Source organism: Garra rufa, chromosome 25 (genome assembly GCF_049309525.1).
Source record: "Garra rufa chromosome 25, GarRuf1.0, whole genome shotgun sequence".
Taxonomy (NCBI): Eukaryota; Metazoa; Chordata; class Actinopteri; order Cypriniformes; family Cyprinidae; genus Garra; species Garra rufa.
The window spans coordinates 21,760,741-21,783,668 of record NC_133385.1 but is presented as its reverse complement, the minus strand read 5'-3'; the positions used below and the strand labels follow the sequence as shown (position 1 = coordinate 21,783,668).

General features: G+C 36.4%; 1 protein-coding gene across 1 annotated transcript in view; it reads right to left on the bottom strand.

Annotated features, from left to right (window-relative positions):
• Positions 1–22,928, bottom strand: part of LOC141301618 (transcription initiation factor TFIID subunit 4) — a 68,331-nt gene that overhangs the window by 35,947 nt on the left and 9,456 nt on the right. Inside the window, exons 5-12 of the mRNA XM_073831816.1 lie at positions 19,729–19,818; positions 19,141–19,326; positions 17,213–17,288; positions 16,970–17,075; positions 16,387–16,556; positions 10,712–10,842; positions 7,900–8,025; positions 3,196–3,252 (exon numbers count right to left, since the gene is read on the bottom strand). Of these exons, the coding sequence (XP_073687917.1) occupies positions 3,196–3,252; positions 7,900–8,025; positions 10,712–10,842; positions 16,387–16,556; positions 16,970–17,075; positions 17,213–17,288; positions 19,141–19,326; positions 19,729–19,818 (942 nt within the window). The remainder of the gene's footprint in view (positions 1–3,195; positions 3,253–7,899; positions 8,026–10,711; positions 10,843–16,386; positions 16,557–16,969; positions 17,076–17,212; positions 17,289–19,140; positions 19,327–19,728; positions 19,819–22,928) is intronic.

The window sequence follows — 22,928 nt, the reverse complement described above, 5'->3', positions numbered from 1 at the left end:
TATGCAAATTAACAAGCAAAAACTAAAATGAAGCACAAAAAACCTAAATTGTATCCATCTCTCTCTACAGATAGATAGAACGATCGACAGAACGATCGATAGAACGATAGATCGATAGATCGAGGTCCCTTTTGACATGTCCCACTCCAGAAGCAGAGGTTCAGTGAAGGGAGGAGGCAGCTGTCTAGGCTACAAGACAGGCCTTCAACAAAGAAGAGGAGCTGCCATTTTGCTTTGAGGTGAACCATGAAAATAAATATATAGAAGTGTGTTGTTCAGGGTTTCTCTTTACCAGTCTAGTTAGCTATACTGTGATCTGAAAAAAGGAGATGCAGCAAGACCAAAGAAGCTTCAAGAAGTGCTTCTCTTTTTCTCCATAACGATATGCCCTCAGGTAAGAAAAACAACAGAGTGCTGAAACAAACAATATATCCACAGCAACAGAGAGACAATGGGCTCTGCGGCTCTAGATTTGAATAAAACATGCTTCGAATGATCGCCGGGGTTCAGAAAAGATCCTCTTTGACGGATGAGATCTAACAGTGTTTGTCAACACAAACAGAGACATATGGTGACATTGCGACATATGGTGTGTAAACTGCTTATTTACAGAACGGAGGGGAAATGACAACAGAAGCATGTGTTTTTTCTAAAAATGGGCCAATTTCTGTATCCAAAACTGTAAGTTCCTGCTTGGCGTTCAATAGAAATTACAGCTTGAAAGCTGTTCGCTGTGATAATGAGGACTTTTGTTTTTTCTAATACAATTTTTTTCTAGTCCCTTTACCATGCAAGAACAACGACTGTAAACTGGTGCTTGTAGGCTTCAAAAATATAAGGGTATTGTTTGACTTTAAGGGATAGTACACCCATAAATAAAAATTGTCATTATTACTCTCTCATGTTCTTTCAAACCCGGAAGACCTTTGTTTATCTTCAGAACACGAATTAAGATATTTTTGATGAAATCTGAGCTTACTCTTAATACTCTCATGAACGTGTGTCGAAGATTGACATGGAAGAGAAGAAATAGTTGAATACAGTGCCTTGCAAAAGTATTCATACCCCTTTTTCACATTTTGTTATGCTACTGACTTGTGTTAAACTGCTTTACTTTTTCCCCCCACATCAATCTACCCTCAATACACCATAATGACAAAGCAAAAAAACTGGTTAACATCTTTCTAAATATATTAAAAACAAAATCTTAAAATGATACCATTGCATAAGTATTCATACCCTTATCTGGGACAGTTGAAATTTAGCTCAGGAGCATTCATATTGCTTGTAGATGTTACTACACTTCGAGTGAAGTTAACCTGTGGCAAATTCAATTGAATGGTTATGATTTGGAAAGGCACAGAAGCATGTAGTCTCCATTACCCTTAAATGGAAGAAGTTTGAAACAACCAGGCCTCTTTCTAGAGCTGGCCTCCTGGCCAAACTGAGCAATTGATGGAGAAGGGCCTTGGCTAGAGTGGTGACCAAGAATCTGATGGTCACTCTATTTGAGCTCCATGATCATATTTGCAGATGGGAGAAACTTACAGATCTGGGCTTTATGGTGGAGTGACAAGACTCAACCTTCTCCTCAGTGAAGACAAATGAAAACACATTTGGAATTTGCAAAAAAATCATCTAAAGGACCTTCAGACTGTGAGAAACAAGATTCTCTGGTCTGATGAACCTCAATTCCAAGCATTATATTTGAAGGAAACAAGGCACTGCTCATCACCTGCAGAGTACCATCCCAAAAAGTAAAGTGTGCTAGTAGCAGCTTCATGCTGTGGGGCTGTTTTTTAGGTGGCAGGGACTGAGGGACTCGTCAGAGTAGAAGAAAAGCTCAGTGCACCAGCATATTGATATATCTGAACCCAACTAAACTTTTCTGGAGAAACCTGAAAATGTCTAACAGACCCCATCCAAGTTAACAGAGCTTGAGGCAAAGAGGTAAGACGAAGAATGGCAGATAACTGCCAAATGTTGATGTGCAAATCTTGCTGCATCATACCCAAAAAGACTTAAGGCTGTAGAGATCTGCTTCAGCTAAGAACTGAGTTAAGGGTTTGAATACTTATGCAATGTACTTATTTCAGTTTTTTAATTTTAAATAAATTCATGAAGTTGTGGCAATTCTGTTTTTGCTTTGTCATTATGGTGCATGGAGTGTAGATTGAAATGGAAAAGTAATTTAAAACACTTTAACATAAGGCAGCAACATAAAACTGAAAAAAATGAAGGGTATGAATATTTTTGCAAGGCACTGTAAAGTCATTATTTTTGTGCTCAAAAAGTATTCTTGAAGCTACATAAAATCACGGTTGAACCACTGATGTCACATGGACTATTTTAACGATGTCCTACCTTTCTGGGCCAGGAATGTGTCAGTTGTGTTGCTGTCTATCCAGGGTCAGAAAGCTCTCAGATTGAAACAAAATCTCTTTTTTAATTGTTTTGAACATGAACGAAGGTCTTACGGGTTTAGAACGATATGACAGTGAGTAATTAATGACAGAACTCTCATTTTTGGGTGAACCATCCCTTTAAAACTTGGAATAAAGCACACACGAATCATTTTTTGATACTTATACCCCCGGTTTCACAGACAAGGCTTAAGCCTAGTCCTAGACTAAAATGTAAGTCTGAGCTGTTTCAACCGAAATAAAATTGCACTGATTGATTTTTTTTTTTTCTTTTGATGTTTTTTTCTAAGCATGTTTATAAAAATGACTTAAATGTCCTAATTGAACTATGGCCTAATCCTAGTCTAAGCCCTGTCTGTGAAACCGGGCCATAGTGCTTTGGTATCTTGTTTGAAGATTGACAGCACCAGTCCCCACTTCTTCCTGAATAGAAAACAGCAGCCATTCTTCAGAATACCTGCTTTTTCTTCCACGAAATGAAGATATTTTGCTTTCATTGGCATTAAACCTGATGAAAAATCCCTAGTGCTTAGACATGTCATGCCCCCCACAAACCAAAGATTAGCCCATATTAGACTCAGGGCGGTGTGACATCTGAGCAAAATGATGACTCCCCCCCGCCATGCGGTAATAAACTTGTTAGGAAACGTATGAGACCATTTGTCTCAATGTCAGACTAAATGATGTCAAAGTCATAGCAATGGTATAATCATGAAAAATGTATGTCGAGCACTTTTATTAGTACTGTTAAATAGTCTTCCATAAAGCTCACCTCTTTAGCTTTCTGTTTAAGCCGGGCCTGTTCGGGATCCTCCTGCCTCGAGCGACTCTGCAAGCAAAGAGAAACATTAGAACTAAAATAGACTGGTTTAAATTAGATCCAGGATTTAGATGAACACAATTAGAGCAGAAATATCCGTTCAGAAAACAATCAAAGAGTAAAAACAGAAAGAAACAGTGGAAAATCCTGTTATTATTTACTCTTATGTCATTCCAAAATGATTGAATGTTATTTCTGATGTGGAACTGTGTAAATATTCTACAAATTTGTGTTTAACAAAAAAAAAATATATATATATCAGCAATAACACTATTACTAGTAAATAACAACAAAAAATACTATCCTTTAACCTGACATTGACCTTAACTTTTGCTGTGCATTAAAAAAAAACATTAATGCTTGTGACAATAATTCTACCATGGTGACAAACAAAACGTAAATGGGTCAAGTCTATTCCCAAACAGTATTTATATGAGACCGGCAACAGAAAACATAAGAACAATTATCTTCTGGCTGACATCTCAATTAGCCGACTGCATTAATTAGAATGGGGACAGCACTGCACTGGGAGTCGCTTTGGAGCGGGACATCGTCGGCGTCATCATCAGCTTTTGTCGTTTAAGTCAACTAATTACCTCTGCTTTCATGTTGCCATGTCCTTTTCCTGTGGGGAATTGTCACACCCCCACCGTATCTTAAGGAGCGAAACTTCAAGGGAGAACAAGGCATGCTGGGAAGTTGCTACTAGCCGTTTGTCGCTGCTTTGGAATCTATATGCAGTCTCAAGTGCCACCGTCACAAATGAAATAGTTAGGAACTGATCTGTGAGTAATATGCAATTCCATTCCTGAACAGATCTAAGGGATTTAATTTGTTTTGGTTACCTTAAATCGCAGTAAAAAAGATTGAATGTTCTGATTACAATAGTGTTTAGGGCCCTATTATTTCCAGAATGTGGAAAACGTAAACAGGATCGCAGAATCCAGTCATAAAAATGGAATTTACTGTATAACGCAGAATGTCTTGCAATTTGCCTATTTTGAAATTAATAAATTAAACTTCTAATAAACTGCAGTTAAAAAAAAGTTTCATGATTTAAATTAATTTGACAAGCTTTTTGATTATTTTTTATTTTTTTTATTTTTTTTTAGAATGTAGAATTATGTAAAATTGCTCCTTTTCCTCCTTTCCTTTCCTATGGAAAAAAATGGAATCCAGAAAAATTAAAACGGAAAAAAAAAAAAAAAAAAAAAACGAAATTTGGAAAAAAATAAAACTGAATTTGGGGGAAAACACAACAGATTTCATAGTTCATTCGATATTACAGATTAAAGAGTTTTTTTTAATTTGAGAAATGGTTTTAATTTTACAGTATTGACAATTATGAATATTAAATTGTTCATGCTTGGCCCTCCTAAAGTTAATGTATTTATTTCTAATATAATCTAATATCACTGTTAAATGTTATCTTTGAGGAAATCTCAATATGAATATATATTTTTGATACTGAATTGTTGCAATGACCCACTTGTAGCATCTAAAAAAAGTATTCATTTACAAAATGGTATAGAATTTTAATCTGACAAATACCGGTTATTGGCCATAACATAAAAATAATTATCAGCTTACTGATCTTATTTTTTAATGCGGAAGTAAGCTGTTTTCTGTTAATGTGTTAGACTTCTGGTTCATAAACTGCCGTAAGCAAATAACGAGCAAAAAAAAGTGCAGTAAACAGTTATACTGTTTTTACTACAAACCATTGTGTTAATAATTAAGATTAATAGATTAAAATAATATGGTAAAACACACCCGTTTGCAATATTAAGCAGCAGAACAAGCTGTTTTGGACAGCTAAAAACAGCTGGAAGCGGAAGACACTGAAAGCCAGACACATTAAATTTACAAATAGCAGCGCCCGCTCTTATGGGAAAATTAAGGTGGATATAAACCATAATTTTGATATTGAATAATATGCACTTCCTGACCATGAGAGATGGGATCTGATCGGTTAACGTAAAGTAGGGAACAAACTTTTCTAAAAGAATGCTCTGAGTTCAATCACAAATGCGATTCTGTTGATTACCACAGAAAATAATTTTGACTTTCCCTCCAGAAATGGCCTTTATTATCAGCTAATATCATCATTATTATTATTATTTTTAATCTGTATTGGTTAATATTGGATATTTAATTATTCATGCACATTTTCTTTATGTTAACATGTTACCTTTCTATAATGTAATTCTGACTTAAAGATAATGTTTAAAAACACCTAAATTAGCAAATCTTAAAATCGATATAAATTTTTCATACTGCACACTAAATTTACTAGGGGTGGGAGAAAAAGTTTGGCACGTGCGCGCTAAAGACGCGGCAGGCTTCATTGCACCGAATTTGCACTGTGAGACACATGTGCATTGCTTGCCAGTGTGTGTTTCCATCTGCCGTGTTTTACTTAAGATATGCTTTAATTTATGCCGTCTGGAATGCAGTACTATTATATGCACTAAACTTGTGCACTGACAGACTTTTACGTGCGCTTTGTGTTTGTTCATCCTAAAGCTCGATTGCGGATGCGGTTAAATGCACTTGCATTTTCAAATAGTTTTAATTGAAACTGTACATACAGTCAGTTATGTTTTCAGAGCAGGGCAAAACATCTGATATATCGAAATAGATCTGTGCATCAGTGGCGTTCCATCCATCATAAGCTGCTGCTCCGCATACCCGGGCTGTCAGAGAGAATGCGTTCACGTGTTAATTAATATTTATTAATTAATAATTATAAATTGATCCCTTATTTGAGATGGAATCTTCCGGGCAAGCAGATTCTCTTTCTCGACTCCTCAGAATTGATGCACATTCTCTGTTTTGCTGGCATGCGCGTGATTTCATTTGCGGGGTAAGCTGTCCGCGAAGTGCTCGCTCAAGCAGAAAAACGCGCTGTTGCTGCGAGATCCTGATTGCCGAAAATCATACTGTGTTTAATGCACAACTTACTCGACTAAATTCATATTCATAATTCAATTCATAATTTCTCAACAATTCAAACTTTGAAAGTCCACTGAAAAAAAAATTGCCTATATAAAATTTATATTTATTTTTTTAAATAATAACAAATAGGAAAAAGATTAAATAGTAAAATATGATTTCGTCTCTGATTTTATTGGTTTCTAAACAATCTAAAGATATTATTATTTTTGGTATTACTGGTGGTTTTAGCACTCAGCATACCTGGTAAAAACAAAACAAAAAAAACACTGCCACTGCTGTGCATTAGTTTGAAGGCAGCCTGTTAAAGCTGCCTGTCTATGATCTTATCAGTAATAATAAAATGGCAGTAATGCTGAGGAAAAAAGAAAAACTATTGTCTGTAAACTTTCAGACACCTAAAGAACACTTATTTTAAATAAGAAATTGTTTTAAAAAGTACATTGCTTATATAATTTAAAATATAAAGTAAAATTGTCACCAAATAAATCTGATATAAAAACATATGAAAATGTAGCTATGTGCAGTACTATTGAAAACTGAGAATGTGAGCATCGTGATATTTAGTTGATAATGAAATTGAATCTTGAAACCAGTGAAGATTGACACACCTACTTTTACAGAGATTCCAACTATAAACAAAAAGCATAGAAACTGCAATTTTACATGTTTTTAAAATTGTAAAGTTGTATTTGCACAGCAGAAAAATTAATTAGGGAAAAAACGTAGATCAAGGATCGTTTTGGAATGGGATCGTGAAGTGCCAGAAAATTCCCACCCCTAAAATTTACTAATAGCATCTAAAATGACTGATGTTTTTTGTAATAACTAAAGTCACTTATCTAAAAAAAATTATAAAAAATGTACGTAATCTACATTATCTAAATTATTATTTTTTTAATGTTATTATACATAATTTATTCATTTATAATTCATTTTTATAATTATTTATTTAGATAATGTATTCATATTTATTATAATTTATTTAAATGGTACAGAATTTTACCATCATCCATTTATCAGTTATATAACTTGAAAATAATTACCAGCTTATCTGTGTCAGCCAGAATTTTAATAATGGTGCATCCTTGCATCTAAAATATACACATTTAACATAAAAAAAACACCCACAAGTCCATCCCTGCCAATTTGGCTTAACTGGTTTAAAACCCAGAAAATTCCTTTTATACCTCGTGTCTACTTATATAGCAGTTTTTACAAAAAGCCACATAGTCTTGATTAATTTATAAGCAGCATTCACTTGATTGGTGCCAAAAAGGTAGTGATGCCTTAAGGTTCATCTATTACATATAACATGATTTTTTCCCCCCTCCCAAGAAACTCAGTGAGTGAGATAGTGTCACTTCCTTAGAAAGAAAGCAACTTCAAGGCAAATTTAAAACATCCTCAGACTCATTCGCTTTCCCCTGATGTACTCCAGTCCAGGCAACAGTACAATCAAATCAACTCGAGACTGGATAAATCCCTCTGGCTTTGCCATTACTGCAATTTGCTACAGTATGAAGCAGACCAAGTGCAATCTTGTGTCTTAATAACACTGCCTTTTCTCTCCGAGGCTTAAAAGCACAACCGGTTTCTTTTAAACAGTGGCCAACACGTGCAGGAAAAGCCAGCATTCACTGGTGAGGCGCTGATGGGCAGACTGGCGCCAACGGCCACTCCCGCATCACTCAAACCTACTTTTGCGGCTTTCATTAGCAGCTCCCGTTCTTCGTCATCTTTCCTCTGCTTCTCAATCTTCTCCAGCTGCTCAAAGAACTTCAGCTGGGTCCGCACATCCGAAGCCTGCTCGTACAGCTCCTCATCCTGGGGAAGGAGAAAACAAAATAAGTTCATCAACAAGTTCATCACCTTTACGCTGTTACAAGAGTGAACTAAGTTTTCCCTAGCTCGCCTAAAGTTTCACTTTTTTTTTCCTTTCGTGCGTAAATGAAAGTGAAGTTAGTAGGTCACCCAGAGCTAATGGGATAATTGTGCGTTTCGCAGTGTTTCTGCGAGGCAACCCCCGACTCTTTTCCTGCTATGGTTGTTCTAGCGTTGCAGGTAAAAGAGCTGCGTGAGGCGCAGCGGAGGACCAAAGCTGAGCGACACGCACACACGCACAGGAACCCACACATTTTCGTGCACTTCTGAGGCTATAGCCTATTAGCAGCGAGAACGGCACTGCTCCTCTCATCTCTTCTTGCGCGCTTTCTTTTGCGCTGAGGCTGCGCCTCACTCGCAGGGCCAACTTTTCCCGTCTTTATTCAAGTTTGGCTTGTTTTTCGCTGATGTCAACAGGCTGACTTCATACAACCGTGCCAGTTACTCATTTTGAACAGTTTGTTTCAAAATCAGAATGGGACAAATCGCAACATGACACCGGATCCTCTTTGTCACATTCTGTTTCTTCTTAGCACAAAATGAAAGTCTAGATTTCCAGCTTTTTTCCTCAAGCTGCATTACTTTTGGTCTACAATGATAAGCTTAACAAAACTAGGATCAGTTATGATACGATAATTAAATAATTAATAAAATAAATTATTTTTGGACTGACATTTCTTATGGTTTCCACAAAAATAATAAGCAGCATCAAATAACCATATTACAAAGCTTTCTGAAAAATAAAACAGTTTGTACTTTAATAATAATATAGATGCTTTAATCAAGTATATATATATAATGTATATAACTACAATTGCATAATTCCATTCCACAATTCATCAACACCAGAGTACATATTTAATCTTGTTAAAATAACTGATCTAATTGAAAAATATATTTATTGACTGAGTTTTGCTTTGGAAAATATAACTGATGTATATGGAAAAAAAAATTGGTTACATTTTCCAAAGCAAAAAGCAATTTATCTACTTTTAAAAAATATTGATGTTTGCTTTGGAAGATATAACTGATCTATTTGGACAAAAAAAACTTGATAGATTTTTGCTTTAGAAGATATAACGGATTTATTTAAAAAAAATATTGACTGATTTTTGCTTTAGAAAGTATAACTGATGTATTTGAAGAAAAAATATACTGATTACTAAAAAAAATTCTGCTTTGAAAGATATAATGGATCTATCTATCTATATCTATATCTATATATATATATATATATACACACACACACACACACACACACAATATATATATATATAGTGTATTTTTTTCATATATATGAAAACATCCACAGTTTTAATAATTCAATAATTATAATTCCAAGTAATTTAATCAACACCAAATTACTACTTCTGATCCATTTAGAAAAAACTAATATATATATATACACACACACACACACACACACACACACACACACACACACACACACACACACACACACACACACACACACACACACACACACACATACATACATACATATATATATACATATACACACACACACACACACACACACACACACACACATATATACATATATATATATATATGTATACATATTAGGGGTGGAACGGTACATGTATTCGTTTCGAACCGAATCGGTACGGGGGTCACGGTTCGGTGCATGAATTTAAACGGAGAATACACGGTATGAAAATAAAAAAAAAACTTGCCTGCAAAATAATTAATGTAATGCGGAACTACTGTTAGATACGCGGGTTCTTTAGGGACAGCTAATATTTAGCCCCGCTTTAGCTCTGAAGCTCTGATTGGCGTCGATGCAGCCGAGCTCCGCCTATGTATGCGGTCTATCAGAGCCCGTCTACATTCTCTGGCACTCTGCAATTTTTTGTCAGCTCGACGGTCCATCATTGTGGTCCAGGGATTTCCTGAACTTTATGATTTGCCAAGCCCCCATTATTTTGACGCTAATAGAAGAAACAATGCATGGAGACGCATAGGCTTGGAGCTAGAGCGCAGCTGATGGTTGCTTAGAAACGGCAGACGCTTCCGGAGCGCAAGCGCCCGAGCGCTTTGTTGAAGAAAGAGGCGCGCCTAGCGTTTTTCACGCGTTTTTATGCGCGACATGTGAACGGCCCCTTAGATCGCAAGTTTGGGAAAACTTCGCTTTTCCAGTCAGTTACAGTAGTACAGGCGAGAGAGTGGTGGAAAAGACGAGGACTGTGTGTTGCCGTTGTTCAGCGGTTGTTTGGGTATGTGAGTGGAAATACATCTAATTGCCTTCTGCACTGTACCGAAATCATACCGAACCGTGACGTCTGAATCGAGGTACGAACCGAACCGTGACTTCTGTGAACCGTTCCACCCCTAATACATATACATTTGTATAGACTTTTGATTGGGAGACATAAGAATGCCAAGTAGTACAACATCAACAATATCAAAAGTCTTTTCCTTACTAGTCTTATTAGTGTAGTCTACTCTTACTAGTGTATCTCCCATGATCAAGACTCAGGTTAGGGTCAACCTTAACAGTTACATTTTTAGCATGAAGTATGCATAATAAGAAATGCTCGGCGGGAAAAGTCAGTTTGTGGTTTCTCTTTGAAGTTCTGGAGCAAGTAGCTCAGTATTTGGTTCTTACTTTGCAGGAGTCGCCGCGGTGTTGCGCAACAGCCGAGACTTTCTCCAGCATGGAGCGCAGCCTGGACTGAGTTGCGTGGGAAATGAGAGTGACCGTCTCCATTGACACCTCCGTCACGCCGAACTTCTTGGCTGAAACGACAAAGTTTGGTGTTAAAGTCGCTCGGGAAGGTAGAGGGGGGAAAAGTGAAGTAAAGTGATTCTTTGAGCCTGGAGCACCAAACCAATTAAAAGTCAAGTATTATTGTTTTGCTTTTCAAACCTGCCTCATGATATGACCTAATTTAACTGGTAAACACTTCACTGCCACACTTTGCATCTGTCACACCCACACACTCACTTCCCATCACTCTCTCCACATCATATCCAGCAGGTGGCGCAACACACCTCCTCCCCGTTCCCTCCTCCAGCCATCAAGCTCAAATCGTCACACACACACACACACGCGCACACAGAACTCCCCCGGAGGAAGATTTACATTTTTAACACACTCCACCCCCCTGGCGACAGCATAACAACCACAGCCGGGCTCCATGTAATAGCACATATCCGCAGGCACTCATTGGTATGCACTGTGTGCTAAATCAAGCGCACGGGGGGAGAAAGAGTTTGCTTAAATACAATAATGGAGGGCGCTTTTTGGGATGAGAGGGATCCAAAGACCTGCCTTATGTCTCCTGTTTCTTCGTGCTCTTTAAGACATCCTCAAACTGATTTATGTGAAGGTTAACTAACTAATCATTATTAATGAGATGCTGGCGCAGTATATTCGCAGATGCGTATAGCATTTGGGTGTCTGGTTATGATTCTGGAGCCTATTTTGTGTAGATATAATAAGGGATAATTCACGCAAAAATTAAAATCCTGTCATTAATTATGAAATCTACTTTCTGACCCTGCATAGACAGCAATGCAACCACCAAGTCAGAAAGGTAGTAAGGACACCTTTAAAAAAAGTCCATGTCACAGTGGTTCAACCTTAATTTTATGAATCTACGAGAATGCTTTTTGTGTGCAAAGAAAACAAAAATAACAGCTTTATTCAACAATTTCTTCTTTTCCATGTCAGTCTTTGACGCATGTGAACACAAAAGTACAACGCTGCATCTCTGAAATGCAGAAAATCCTATTTGTTTGCATACAGCATCTACAGGTATGTAGATTCGAAAGCATCTAGTCCTTGAAATGTCCCTGCTTTAACAAACAATGCACATTCAGAGTGCATTGAAGTGACCTTGTCAGGGAAGAGGCCTGAGGCACACATTTCAGCACACAGCAAACTAACAGAGAGCCATCAGAAGACAGCCTATAAAGTATTCATACGAAGCCCGAGGAGTCTTCAAGCTCGGACACAGGACATTCATTAGCCTGACTTAGCAAGTGAATGACCAGTGGAAGTGCACTAAAGAGTGCCCTAGTCTTAGGCGGAGATCAAGGAGAGAGGACTGGAACGTCACTGAATCACTGAATATCCGCTGCTTAAAGGTCACCCAAAAAAATGAAATTACCCCTTGATTTACTCGCCCTCAAGCCATCATAGGACTTTTGTATATGACTTTTTTTCTTTCAGACAAATAGAATCGGAGTTATGTTAAAAAAATGTGCATCTTTCCATCATACTCCACATGGCTCCAGGAGGTTAATAAAGGCCTTCTGAAGTGAATCAATGCGTCTGTGTAAGAAAAATATAATAATATATAAAACTTATATGTGACCCTGGACCACAAAACCAGTCTTAAGTCGCTGGGGTATATTTGTAGCAATAGCCAAAAGTACATTGTATGGGTCAAAATTATAGATTTTTCTTTTCTGTCAAAAATCATTAGGAAATTAAGTAAAGATCATGTTACATTAAGATTTTTTGTAAAATTCCTACTGTAAACCTATCAAAATGTAATTTTTGATTAGTAATATGCATTGTTAAGAACTTAATTTGGACAACTTTAAAGGTGATTTTCTCGGTATTTTGATTTTTTTGCACTCTCAGATTCTCAAATAGTTGTATCTCGGCCAAATATTGTCCTATCCTAACAAACTATACATCAATAGAAAGCTTATTTTTTTGAGCTTTCATATGATGTATATATCTCAGTTTTGTAAAATTTAACCTTATGACTGGTTTTGTGGTCCGGGGTAACATATATAAACTGCAATCTCTAGCTTCCGCTAACTGCTGTATACCAGATGATGTAGGATATTCTCGCTCTGGTGAGAATATGCTAGTCTCGGGAGATCCAAGTTTTGTTCAAGGCAAAGAAAAAAAAACAGTCTCCTCTTAGCTTATAACGAAATCCTCTGACATTTTTCTTTACAAATTCTTGTTTTGTACTTATTTTGCTCTCTCCACTGCGCTTCTGCGTTCATCACCGCATTTGTTAGTGGAAGCTAGAGATTACATTTTATAAAGCTTTAAATCCTTACACATACACATCGATTCACTTCAGCAGTGTTAATTTTGGCAAACATTTTTTCTTTAGTCTTAGTCTTTATCTTGAGACAAACATGCTTAATAGTCCTAGTCACATTTTAGTCATTTAAGTCTTTCATAGTTTTAGTCTACAAAAAGTCATTGCATTTTTGTCAACTTTTATTCAAACTGCGGTTACCAATATTTATTTTGGTAGCTATTTTGTAGTCTTCAAAAAAAAAATAGTCATTAATTCTTCTCTCTTCAGACCAAATCAATTAAGCTTTTTGAACATTTGAATCAATCAATTTGGAAAAACTGGAATAAATTTTAATTTCTGGGTTGAGATACAAATTAAACTAATTTTTTCAGATACAGTAGGTTTACTTAACATGTATAGATTTAACATCTTTTGACACACATAGGTATTTAATTAGGAATACTGTCCCTTCAAGATGGAAGGCATACATGTAATACTGACACACATTCAGTTTTCACCCACCTTAACCCATAACTGACTGTATTTACATGAGATACTCAACACGATAGACATTAGGACTACTGTGTGTGTATTTGAGCACTGAGAACTGATTGCGCGCTGTATGAAAACTGAAGAGGTGGAGTGTGTGCGAGAGAGAGCACTTCTATCAGCGTGATTCTGCCTATCCCGCCTTCTTTAAGTTAATCGACAACAAATTGTGACTCCTGGGAAAAATGAGACGTCTGGTCACCCTATCCCTAAACCTTTGAGTGCTTAGGCCATTGTTTCAGATCACTAGTTCACGTTTTTGGTAGCCTATCTGTCCACTGCGGCTGTCATACTGAGACTAGACATACAACAGCCCTTATGATCCAATGACAGGGACACACATTTTGAAAGACAGCACAGTTAACTTAGCCTACAGGATGTATTATGAATGTCCGGCAGTCTTAGTTTTACCTCGTCAACGTCTTGTCTTAGTCTCTAAAGAATATTTTCATTGTCGTCTTCGTTGACGAAATTAACACTGCACTTCACAAGGACTTTATTAACCCCTGGACCCATGTGGAGTACTTTTTATGATGGATGGATACACTTTATTTTGTTTCAAAATCTCAACAGCCATTCACTGCCATTATAAAGCTTAGAAGAGCAAGGACATTTATTATAACTCCGACTGTAAAGAAGAAAGTCATATACATCTAGGATGGATTGAGAGTGAGTAAATCAAGAGGTATTTTTTATATTTGGGTGAACTATGCCTTTAAGTCAAGGGTGGGTTTCACTATTTAAAAAAATAAAAATATTATTAAATGCTGTAATGGTAAATACCATCAAATAAATACAGAAATAGAAAATAATACCCCAAAATACTTTACCTACTTTGTTATTTATGTTTATAGGAATTAACAACAATAATAATGTGTGACCCTGGACCACAAAAGCAGTCATAAGGATCAACTTTCTGAAATTTGAGATGAGATTTATACACCATCTAAAAGTAGAATAAATAGGCTTAGGATAGGACAATATTTGGCCGAGATACAACTATTTGAAAGGGTGCCAAAAAAAAAAAATATTGAGAAAATCACCTTTAAAGTTGTCCAAATGAAGTTCTTAGCAATGCATATAACTAATCAAAAATTAAGTTTTGATATATATTTACGGTAGGAAATAAACAAAAAATCTTTATGGAACATAACCTTTACTTAATATCCTAATGATTTTTGGCATAAAAGAAAAATCAATAATTTTGACTCATACAATGTATTTTTGGCTATTGCTACAAATATGTGGTCCAGGGTCACATATTAATATGAACATTGCTAATAGAATGCAATTTACATTAGGAAATATGAATCTAGCCTAATTATACAGAGCCTCTTTATGACTGATTAGGTTTTAGCATGGGCGTAAATTTCATTTAACAGTGGGGGGGGGGGGGGGGGCAATAAATATAAAATTTCTCATGAGCAATTTTTGAAGGGGACGCAAAATAATAGTCAAATTGTACTTATAAAGATACACAACAATAAAAACAAGAAATTAAAAAAGGTTTAAAATTTTATTTAAAGTGAGGTCTGTTCGGACGTAACAGTGCTCATTTAGTAAATGCACAGCTAAATGAAACTCCTCACACTCGCAACGAGCGGGTCTCGAACCCGGGTCTCCGGCACGGGAGGCGGACGCACTAACAAAAAGACTAAAGGCTGCACCTACTAACATCGCTCGCTAGTTTATCTCTTGAGATCAGGGGAGTGAGGTTTACCTGCACAGCACCTACTAGCTGGCCTCTGTTAAACAATATTCTAATTGTGGCCGTTAATGTTACGTTAACATTATGCCAAGTCGTCACAAATAAAACAATGCATGGGAAACGGCTTTGGCGTCTTGCAGTGCATTATGCAACAAGCTATGGTAAACAAGCTAATGTTAACTAGATAAGTAATATTTTAATCGCTAATATAGTAGATTCATGGAAAATTACATCGGTAATCAGCATTTTTGCCGCAACTAATTTATGAATGAGTCTGCATCAACTACATTAAAGAGAATCGCTTTGTTTAAAGTTAATAAAATACCCTATTTACTGGAGTTCAGCATTAATTGAGCCGCAGCCACACACCTGACTCGTGTGTGTAGAGCAAGCAGTGGGCCAAACCACTGTGAGGAAGGGGAGGGGGAACTCAACTGTTTCTAAATGCATTTTTTGCGGGGGGGTTTTCTACTTACACGAATATTTTAGGTATACATACATATATTTTTCACAATAGAGAGTGCGATTTTTTTTTTTTTATAATTTTTTTAGAGGGGGGGGGCAACCCTCGGATGGGGGGGGGACATGTCCCCTCCGTCCCCCTCGGGATTTACGCCCATGGGTTTTAGGCTCCTGATCTGATTTCAGATCCCTTGTATAGTTTATTCATATGTCTGGTTGTAAATCTGTCCAAAAATATCATCTATACAGCTTTCTCTCTGTGTGGCGTTTAAATCAAGCAGCCGAATCATAAAGCTTAGAAAAGAGTGACACATCTTTCCTGTCTCATCGGGCCAGCTTTCATCAGCTTTTTGTTTATATCCATTCATAATCCCACACCCATTTAAAGATCCGCCCTCAAACAACGTCAGTCAACACTGATACAGTAATTAGACAGAATATTAACTGCCCACACAGTGGCGGTACAGCCTAAACCTCTTTATGACTGTAAACCTGCCAGGAGAAACTGATCCTGACAAGCACATTGCCAGGCTGCCGATGAGAGTATTGCAGCGGCGGGCTATTGCGTACCAGTCTCCAGGAGACGTTTGTGGAGCAGGCTGGCAGGAAGGAAGGCCTCGTCTTTACAGGAACGGATCTGGGTGCCCACCAGCTCCGAACCTGTGGCCAAGATACGGGCGTTCTCCTCATTTAGGTTCACACCAGCCATGGACGCCACGTCATTGATGTCGTCATCATCCCTGCAGACACGAACGGAGGAGATACAAGAAGAGTTTTACCATGCACGAAACAGGTATATAATGATGGATATATATATATATATATATATATATATATATATATCCAGTACTATAAATACTGTATTTTATATTTATTTATTTTATTTTTTAATAACACAAATATCGTTTTCTATGTTTATAAATAAGAAACTGCCAGCCTTGCTTTTAAAAAAACGCTTACTGGAGAAAAACTCATTTCAAATTATTAAAAATTATTCATTTTTCTTCACCATATTAATAAATAGTCATAAACATGACTTCATTCCATCACACCCATTCTCACATTCTCAAATTCTGTCATGCCCCTGATGCGATGAGGCACCCGAACAATTCTAGAGAAACGCTGCCTCCCACTGGACACTTGGAAAACCTACCTGAAAGTCCCACCCCCAGGGTCATTCAGCTTCTGTTTCTGATTGGCCGAGGCATGAACAGCCACACCCATGGGGCTTCTCACTTGCAAGGGTGTCCCAACAGCACCTGCAATAAAACTTGTAATTATACCTGGGAACGTCCATTGGAGTCTTGCATGAGAATAGGAACACTTAAGCCTCAATAACTTACCTTTAGTGGGTTTAAAATGGACTCTAAGCTCATTAAGTCTCTCAATAGCTTACCTTGAGCACGAACCGTCTGTGTAATCACCACTGGCATCCGTGTCGGAGTAGCCTGAACCCCAGGCCTCTTTACAGCCTGAGGAGAACAAAACCACAGAGGATATGAAAACTCAAACTTATTTTTCGCTACTGAAGTTTAAATCAGAGATGCTAATGTGTTAATCTAATAACTTGAGCTTTAGAAAACTTAATGGCCGATAAACTGATGCATTTAAATAATCCTTCACGATCTTCACAATGTTATTTAGTGGCAAACACACTGTAAATATATTATGAACATTCAAATATAATATGTAAATATGTACAGTTGAAGTGAAAAGTTTACATACACCTTGCAGAATCAGCAAAAAGTAAATATTTTTTACTAAAATAAAATATTATACAAAATGCATGTTATTTTTTATTTTGTACTGACCTGAATAAGATATTTCATAATCCACAAGAGAAAATAAAAGTTAAAATTATAAGAATGACCCTGTTTACATAGACTTGAGTTGCCTGAATGATCCACAGCTGTGTTTTTTTGGTTTAGAGATAGTGGTTTATGAGTCCCTTGTTTGTCCTGAACAGTCAAACTGCCTGCTGTTCTTCAGAAAAATCCTTCAGGTCCCACAAACTATTAGTTTTTTTTTTTTTTTTTACATTGTGCATTTTAACCTTTTCCAAAAATGACTGATTTTTGAGATGCATCTTTTCATAACTGAGAGACTCATACAGAAGGTTCAAACTCTTTAAAATTTTATTTATTTTGTCTTCTGTGGAACATGTAAGTATCTTCTGTAGGGCAGTAATAAATAAAAAATATATATATGATCTTTAGGCAATATAGGAAAAATTTACATATCCTCATTCCGTTCAAAAGTTTACACACCCCTGGCTCTTAATGCATTGTGTTTCCTTCTGAAGCATCAGTGAGCTCTTTAACCATCTGCACTAGTTGCATTTGAGTCCTTCAGTTGTCCTCAGTGTTGTTGTTGTTGTCCTGTTGTTAATAAAGAACTTTGTTTTCCTACCTCCACAAGTGCTATATATTATTGCCTTATCTAAAAATGTGCTTCGGGTGTGCATGAGTCTCCAGGAGAGCGTGCAAGTGCTGAATAGTAAACACTGGAAATAATTTTAAAAGAAATGCAATTTATAAACTTGGTGATTGGAAGTCATTTGGCACTTCAAAAGAGAGAGCACTGTCATTCACACACGCTGTCTGTGAAATTATGTCTCACATAAGGTTTTAAAATTACTTAGTTATTTAACTTAGAAATATAAATTGTACCTCACCTTCAGCATTATAATTGTTTTATCCGCGCCGGGCAGAGACTGAGACAGTGCTGTTGCATGTCGTGCTAAACCTCTCACAGCAGGCAAATCATCATCTTTAGATCGGTTTATGAGATCGGCCTTTTTAGAGACCGCCGATCAAACAACCCAAAGCGATTATCAGCCGATAGAGAACGGTAGCCGATCAATCGGAGCACCCCTACTGGAAAGGGTTCAAATACACAAAAATGCTAAAAAACAAAATAATTTGTGGGACCTGATGGATTTTTCTGAAGAACAGCAGGCAGTTTAATGGTTCAGGACAAACAAGGGACCCATGAACAACTCTAACTAAACAAAAAAACAGCTGTGGATCATTCATGTAACAACACAGTATTAAGAATCAAGTGTATGTAAACTTTTGAACAGGGTCATTTTTATAAATTCAAAATTATTTTCTCTGTTGTTCTGTATGTAAATGTCCTTTATGTGAAATATCTTATTCAGGTCAGTACTAAACTAAAAAATCCCTCTTATATTGGTAAAATAATTAGCATTTTGCAGATTATGCAAGGTGTATGTAAACTTTTGACTTCAACTGTATATTTTTATATATTGAATGGTCAATATATTGACCACCCCTACAACAGATCATAGGAAAGCACAAGTACCATGGTGGTAGTGGGAGCAAGGGTAGCAGCCGGTCGGATGGTAGACACGGTGGTGGGCAGTGTGCTCGGTGCTGGAGCTTTAATTGTGTTCACCGTCAGTGGGGTGGATGTAGTAGAGGCCTGAGACAGCTGAGTTAAAGACTGCTGGGAGTTCAGAAGAGTCAGTCGCAGAGCAGGCAGGCTTTTCTGTACAAAGAGAAGGGAAAACAGATTTCAGGTTTATAAAAACACAAAGCTAAATTTAGTGTCTTAAAAGGATACTCCACCCAAAAATGAAAATTCCGTCATCATTTACTCACCCTCATGTCATTCATAACCTGTTTAACTTTATTTCTTCTGCTGAACATAAAAGAAGATATTCGGAAGAATGCTGATAACCAAACAGTTACTTCTGACTTTCATTGTATTTTTTGTACATACAGTGGAAGTCAATAGGAACCAAAACATTTTAGTCGCTAACATTCTTAAAAATAACTTTTGTGTTCACAAAATAAGTAGGTCTTATATTTTTGGGTGAACTCTCTGACCTTTCTTTTTGGTGAACTATCTCTTCAAGTTTCTGCAATTAAGTAGTACAGAAATTCCTACCTTCAAAAAAGGGATCAGGTACGGTTGAGGAGATGATTTCAACTCCGTCTGCAGGCGATTTGTAAACTCCTCAGGCTCAATTTTTGCGTCCTATGCAGATTTTAGAAGACAAAATGGATATCAGTTATCTCAAATAAAATTATACATGCTTTATAAAAAGATTTACTCCTGTTATACAAGTACTGGAAATTTCAACAACCAGTTCAAGTTTAAAGGATTAGTTCACTTCCCAGAAAAAAAAAAAATTCCTGATTATTTCCCCCCTCTCATCCAAGATGTTCATTGCTTTCTTTCTTGAGTCAAAAGAAATTAATGTTTTTGAGAAAAACATTCCAGGACTTCTCCATATAGTGAACTTAATTGGGGATCAACAGGTTAAAGGTCCAAACTGCAGTTTCAATGCAACTTCAAAGCCTCTACATGATCCCAGCCAAGGAATAAGGGTCTTATCTAGCAAAATGATCAGTCATTTACTAAAAAAATTAAAATGTATATAATTTTTAAACACAAATGCTCATCTTGCACTAGCTGTGAAGTTGGAAAGGTCACACGCGGTTATTTCTTCATCTGTGTACTTCGGTTCTAAAAGGTAGGGTAGGGTGAAAACCTAAATCTCATTTTCTTCTCCAACTTCAAAATTGTCCGACATCTGTGTTTTACCTTTTTATGTAACTTGTGTTTGACTTCTTTGCACATTCACTTTGTAAACACTGGGTCGGTACTTTTCAACGTGACTACGTAATGCGTGAAGTCGGGGTTAAAAAGTATATAATTTTTTTTTTCTAATAGAAAATGACAGATCGTTTCGCTAGATAAGACTCTTACTCTTTTGGCTGGGATCGTGAACAACCTTTTGAAGCTGCAATGAAACTGCAATTTGGACCTTCAACCCCTTGGGTACCATTGAAGTCCATTATATGAAGAAAATCCTGGAATGTTTTTCTCAAAAACCTTAATTTCTGTTCGAGTAAAGAAATAAAAATATAAACATCTTGGGTGACATGGGGTGAGTAAATATTCAGGACAATTTTTATTCTGGAAGTGAACTAATCCTTTAAAGAAAGCAATTCAGAGCTCTAAAATAAGTATTGCCCTATTGAGAAAGCCCTTTTGATCAATAAATCTTTGTCATGGACATATTTTCATGCCTTGCAGTAGGGCTGAGCGATATGGCTGAAAACTATATCACGATATCAGTGTTTCATATCGGTCGATATCGATAATTATTGATATTTTTATGACCCATTTAAAATAAGGACCAGGAGAAAAATATATTACACTCAAGCATTTTTATTTTAAACTTAACCTGCCTCTGATCATAATCTCGTCAGTTATTAAGACAGAAATGTCAACAACCATGGAAAACTCAAATAATTAAAATGTAAACATAAGTCTAAAGTCACAATATACACTTAATTATCTCTTAATCCTCAATTCAAACCCCATTCATTGTCGATGAAGTGAATGGTCAAGCTAATGTATGGCCCAGAATTACGGCTTGATCACAGGTCAGAGGTTGTTGCAAAGTACTTGGCTGATAATATTTATTTCTGCACAGATTGCTGGTTGCCAGTAGCCAACATTACTTCTTTCCTGGTACTTTAGCCTATACTTTGTGTAATAACAAAAATATTTATTTAAGTGAAAAAAATAAGTCCAAAACTTTCAACATTTTGAACAATAGGGCCTTACAATCTTTTTTTTTTTTCATAAATTCTTGTTTTAATTTTTCTGATAATCAAATGAAAGCAAAATCACTGATTTATTTTTAAAAAATAAAAATAAATGGAGCTTTACTGTTAAAATTAATACATAGAAGAAAAATTATATTCAGTTAAAAAAAAGGTTTAATAATAATAGTATTTTTTCAACAATTAAGTGATGACTCTTTATTTTATTTTTTTTATCATATATATTGTTTTATGTAAATTATTGAAATGTGAACATATAAACACCTACATTATACTGTACAAAGTAATACAAGACTAATATTGTTCTGTTACATGTTAAACCTTACTTTTATTTTGACAGGTTGCCGTGAAGTTTCAGTGTGTAATACAGTATGAATGATGCTAGTTTCACTAATGAAACGGTAAAATTGACAAAAAGTGACACTCACAGCAGCTTTGGAGATGTATTTATTGGAGTTTGTCTGTTCATGTGAGATGCAAAGGCCAAAAATTAGCGGGAGCGTCACGTGTGCAGTATGCGTGTAGTGAAAATAAAACGCGTCTCCTCCATTAATCGGAACATGCAGGATTCTTATTGAAACGGTCTTTTGCATTTCAGTTTTCACAGACACTAGTCCATATCGCGATCTGAATTAATTAACAGACCAACTTTTGATTTATTGGTCCAAAAATCGACGAATTCCGCCCTATAGTAAAGTCCGTTTTTATGAATGGAGTCCGCGATCCCGTCTGTGAGGAGACATTGTAAACGCGCGATCATGTAGAGACAGAAATCAAATGCCGTCGTGTAAATAAGATAAATAACATAAGGCTATTTAGTTTGTTTAATACAACATGGACCCGTTCTGTAGGAAAGATAACCTTAACTTCTTTTGTGATCTGGCGCTATGAACTGAACGTTAAAGGGGGGCTGGGCGGGCCGACGAAGAATACAAAATATCGAACGTTTTATCGAACACATTTTTTATTGATATCGATCTCTTGTCTATCGCGATATATATCGTTATCGTTTTATCGCCCAGCCCTACCTTGCAGACTATTCAGGATTGTATCCTGTATTAAACATTGTGAATTCTGCAGATGTAAAAAAATCAATAGGAAGTTATAGAGGTGTCTAGAGATGAGTTTTCAAGAATTTATTTATATCGTTGTTTTCTACAATTTAAAAAAAAAAGCTATGAAGTCACACTTAACACATTTGAAATCAGTGGCATTACGTGCGTTGTAGCACAGTGTATTTGCAGAAAACATTTGTAACAAAAACAATGTTGAATATAAACGATAAAAATAATCTAAAAAGCCAGTAAAATGCTGGCAGGACAACTAAAAATCTCAACTATGCCAAGTTTACAATGTAAAGGTGGCACAGTGCTCCTGCAATGGCATTTAATGCTGCTCAGAGGTGGCAATAACTGTATTTACACAGCAATTATAACTGTTTACTTTGCAATTTAGTCAAGCTTTTATTACCACATTGTCTTTATTTGTAATTTTGAGCAGGCAGAGTAG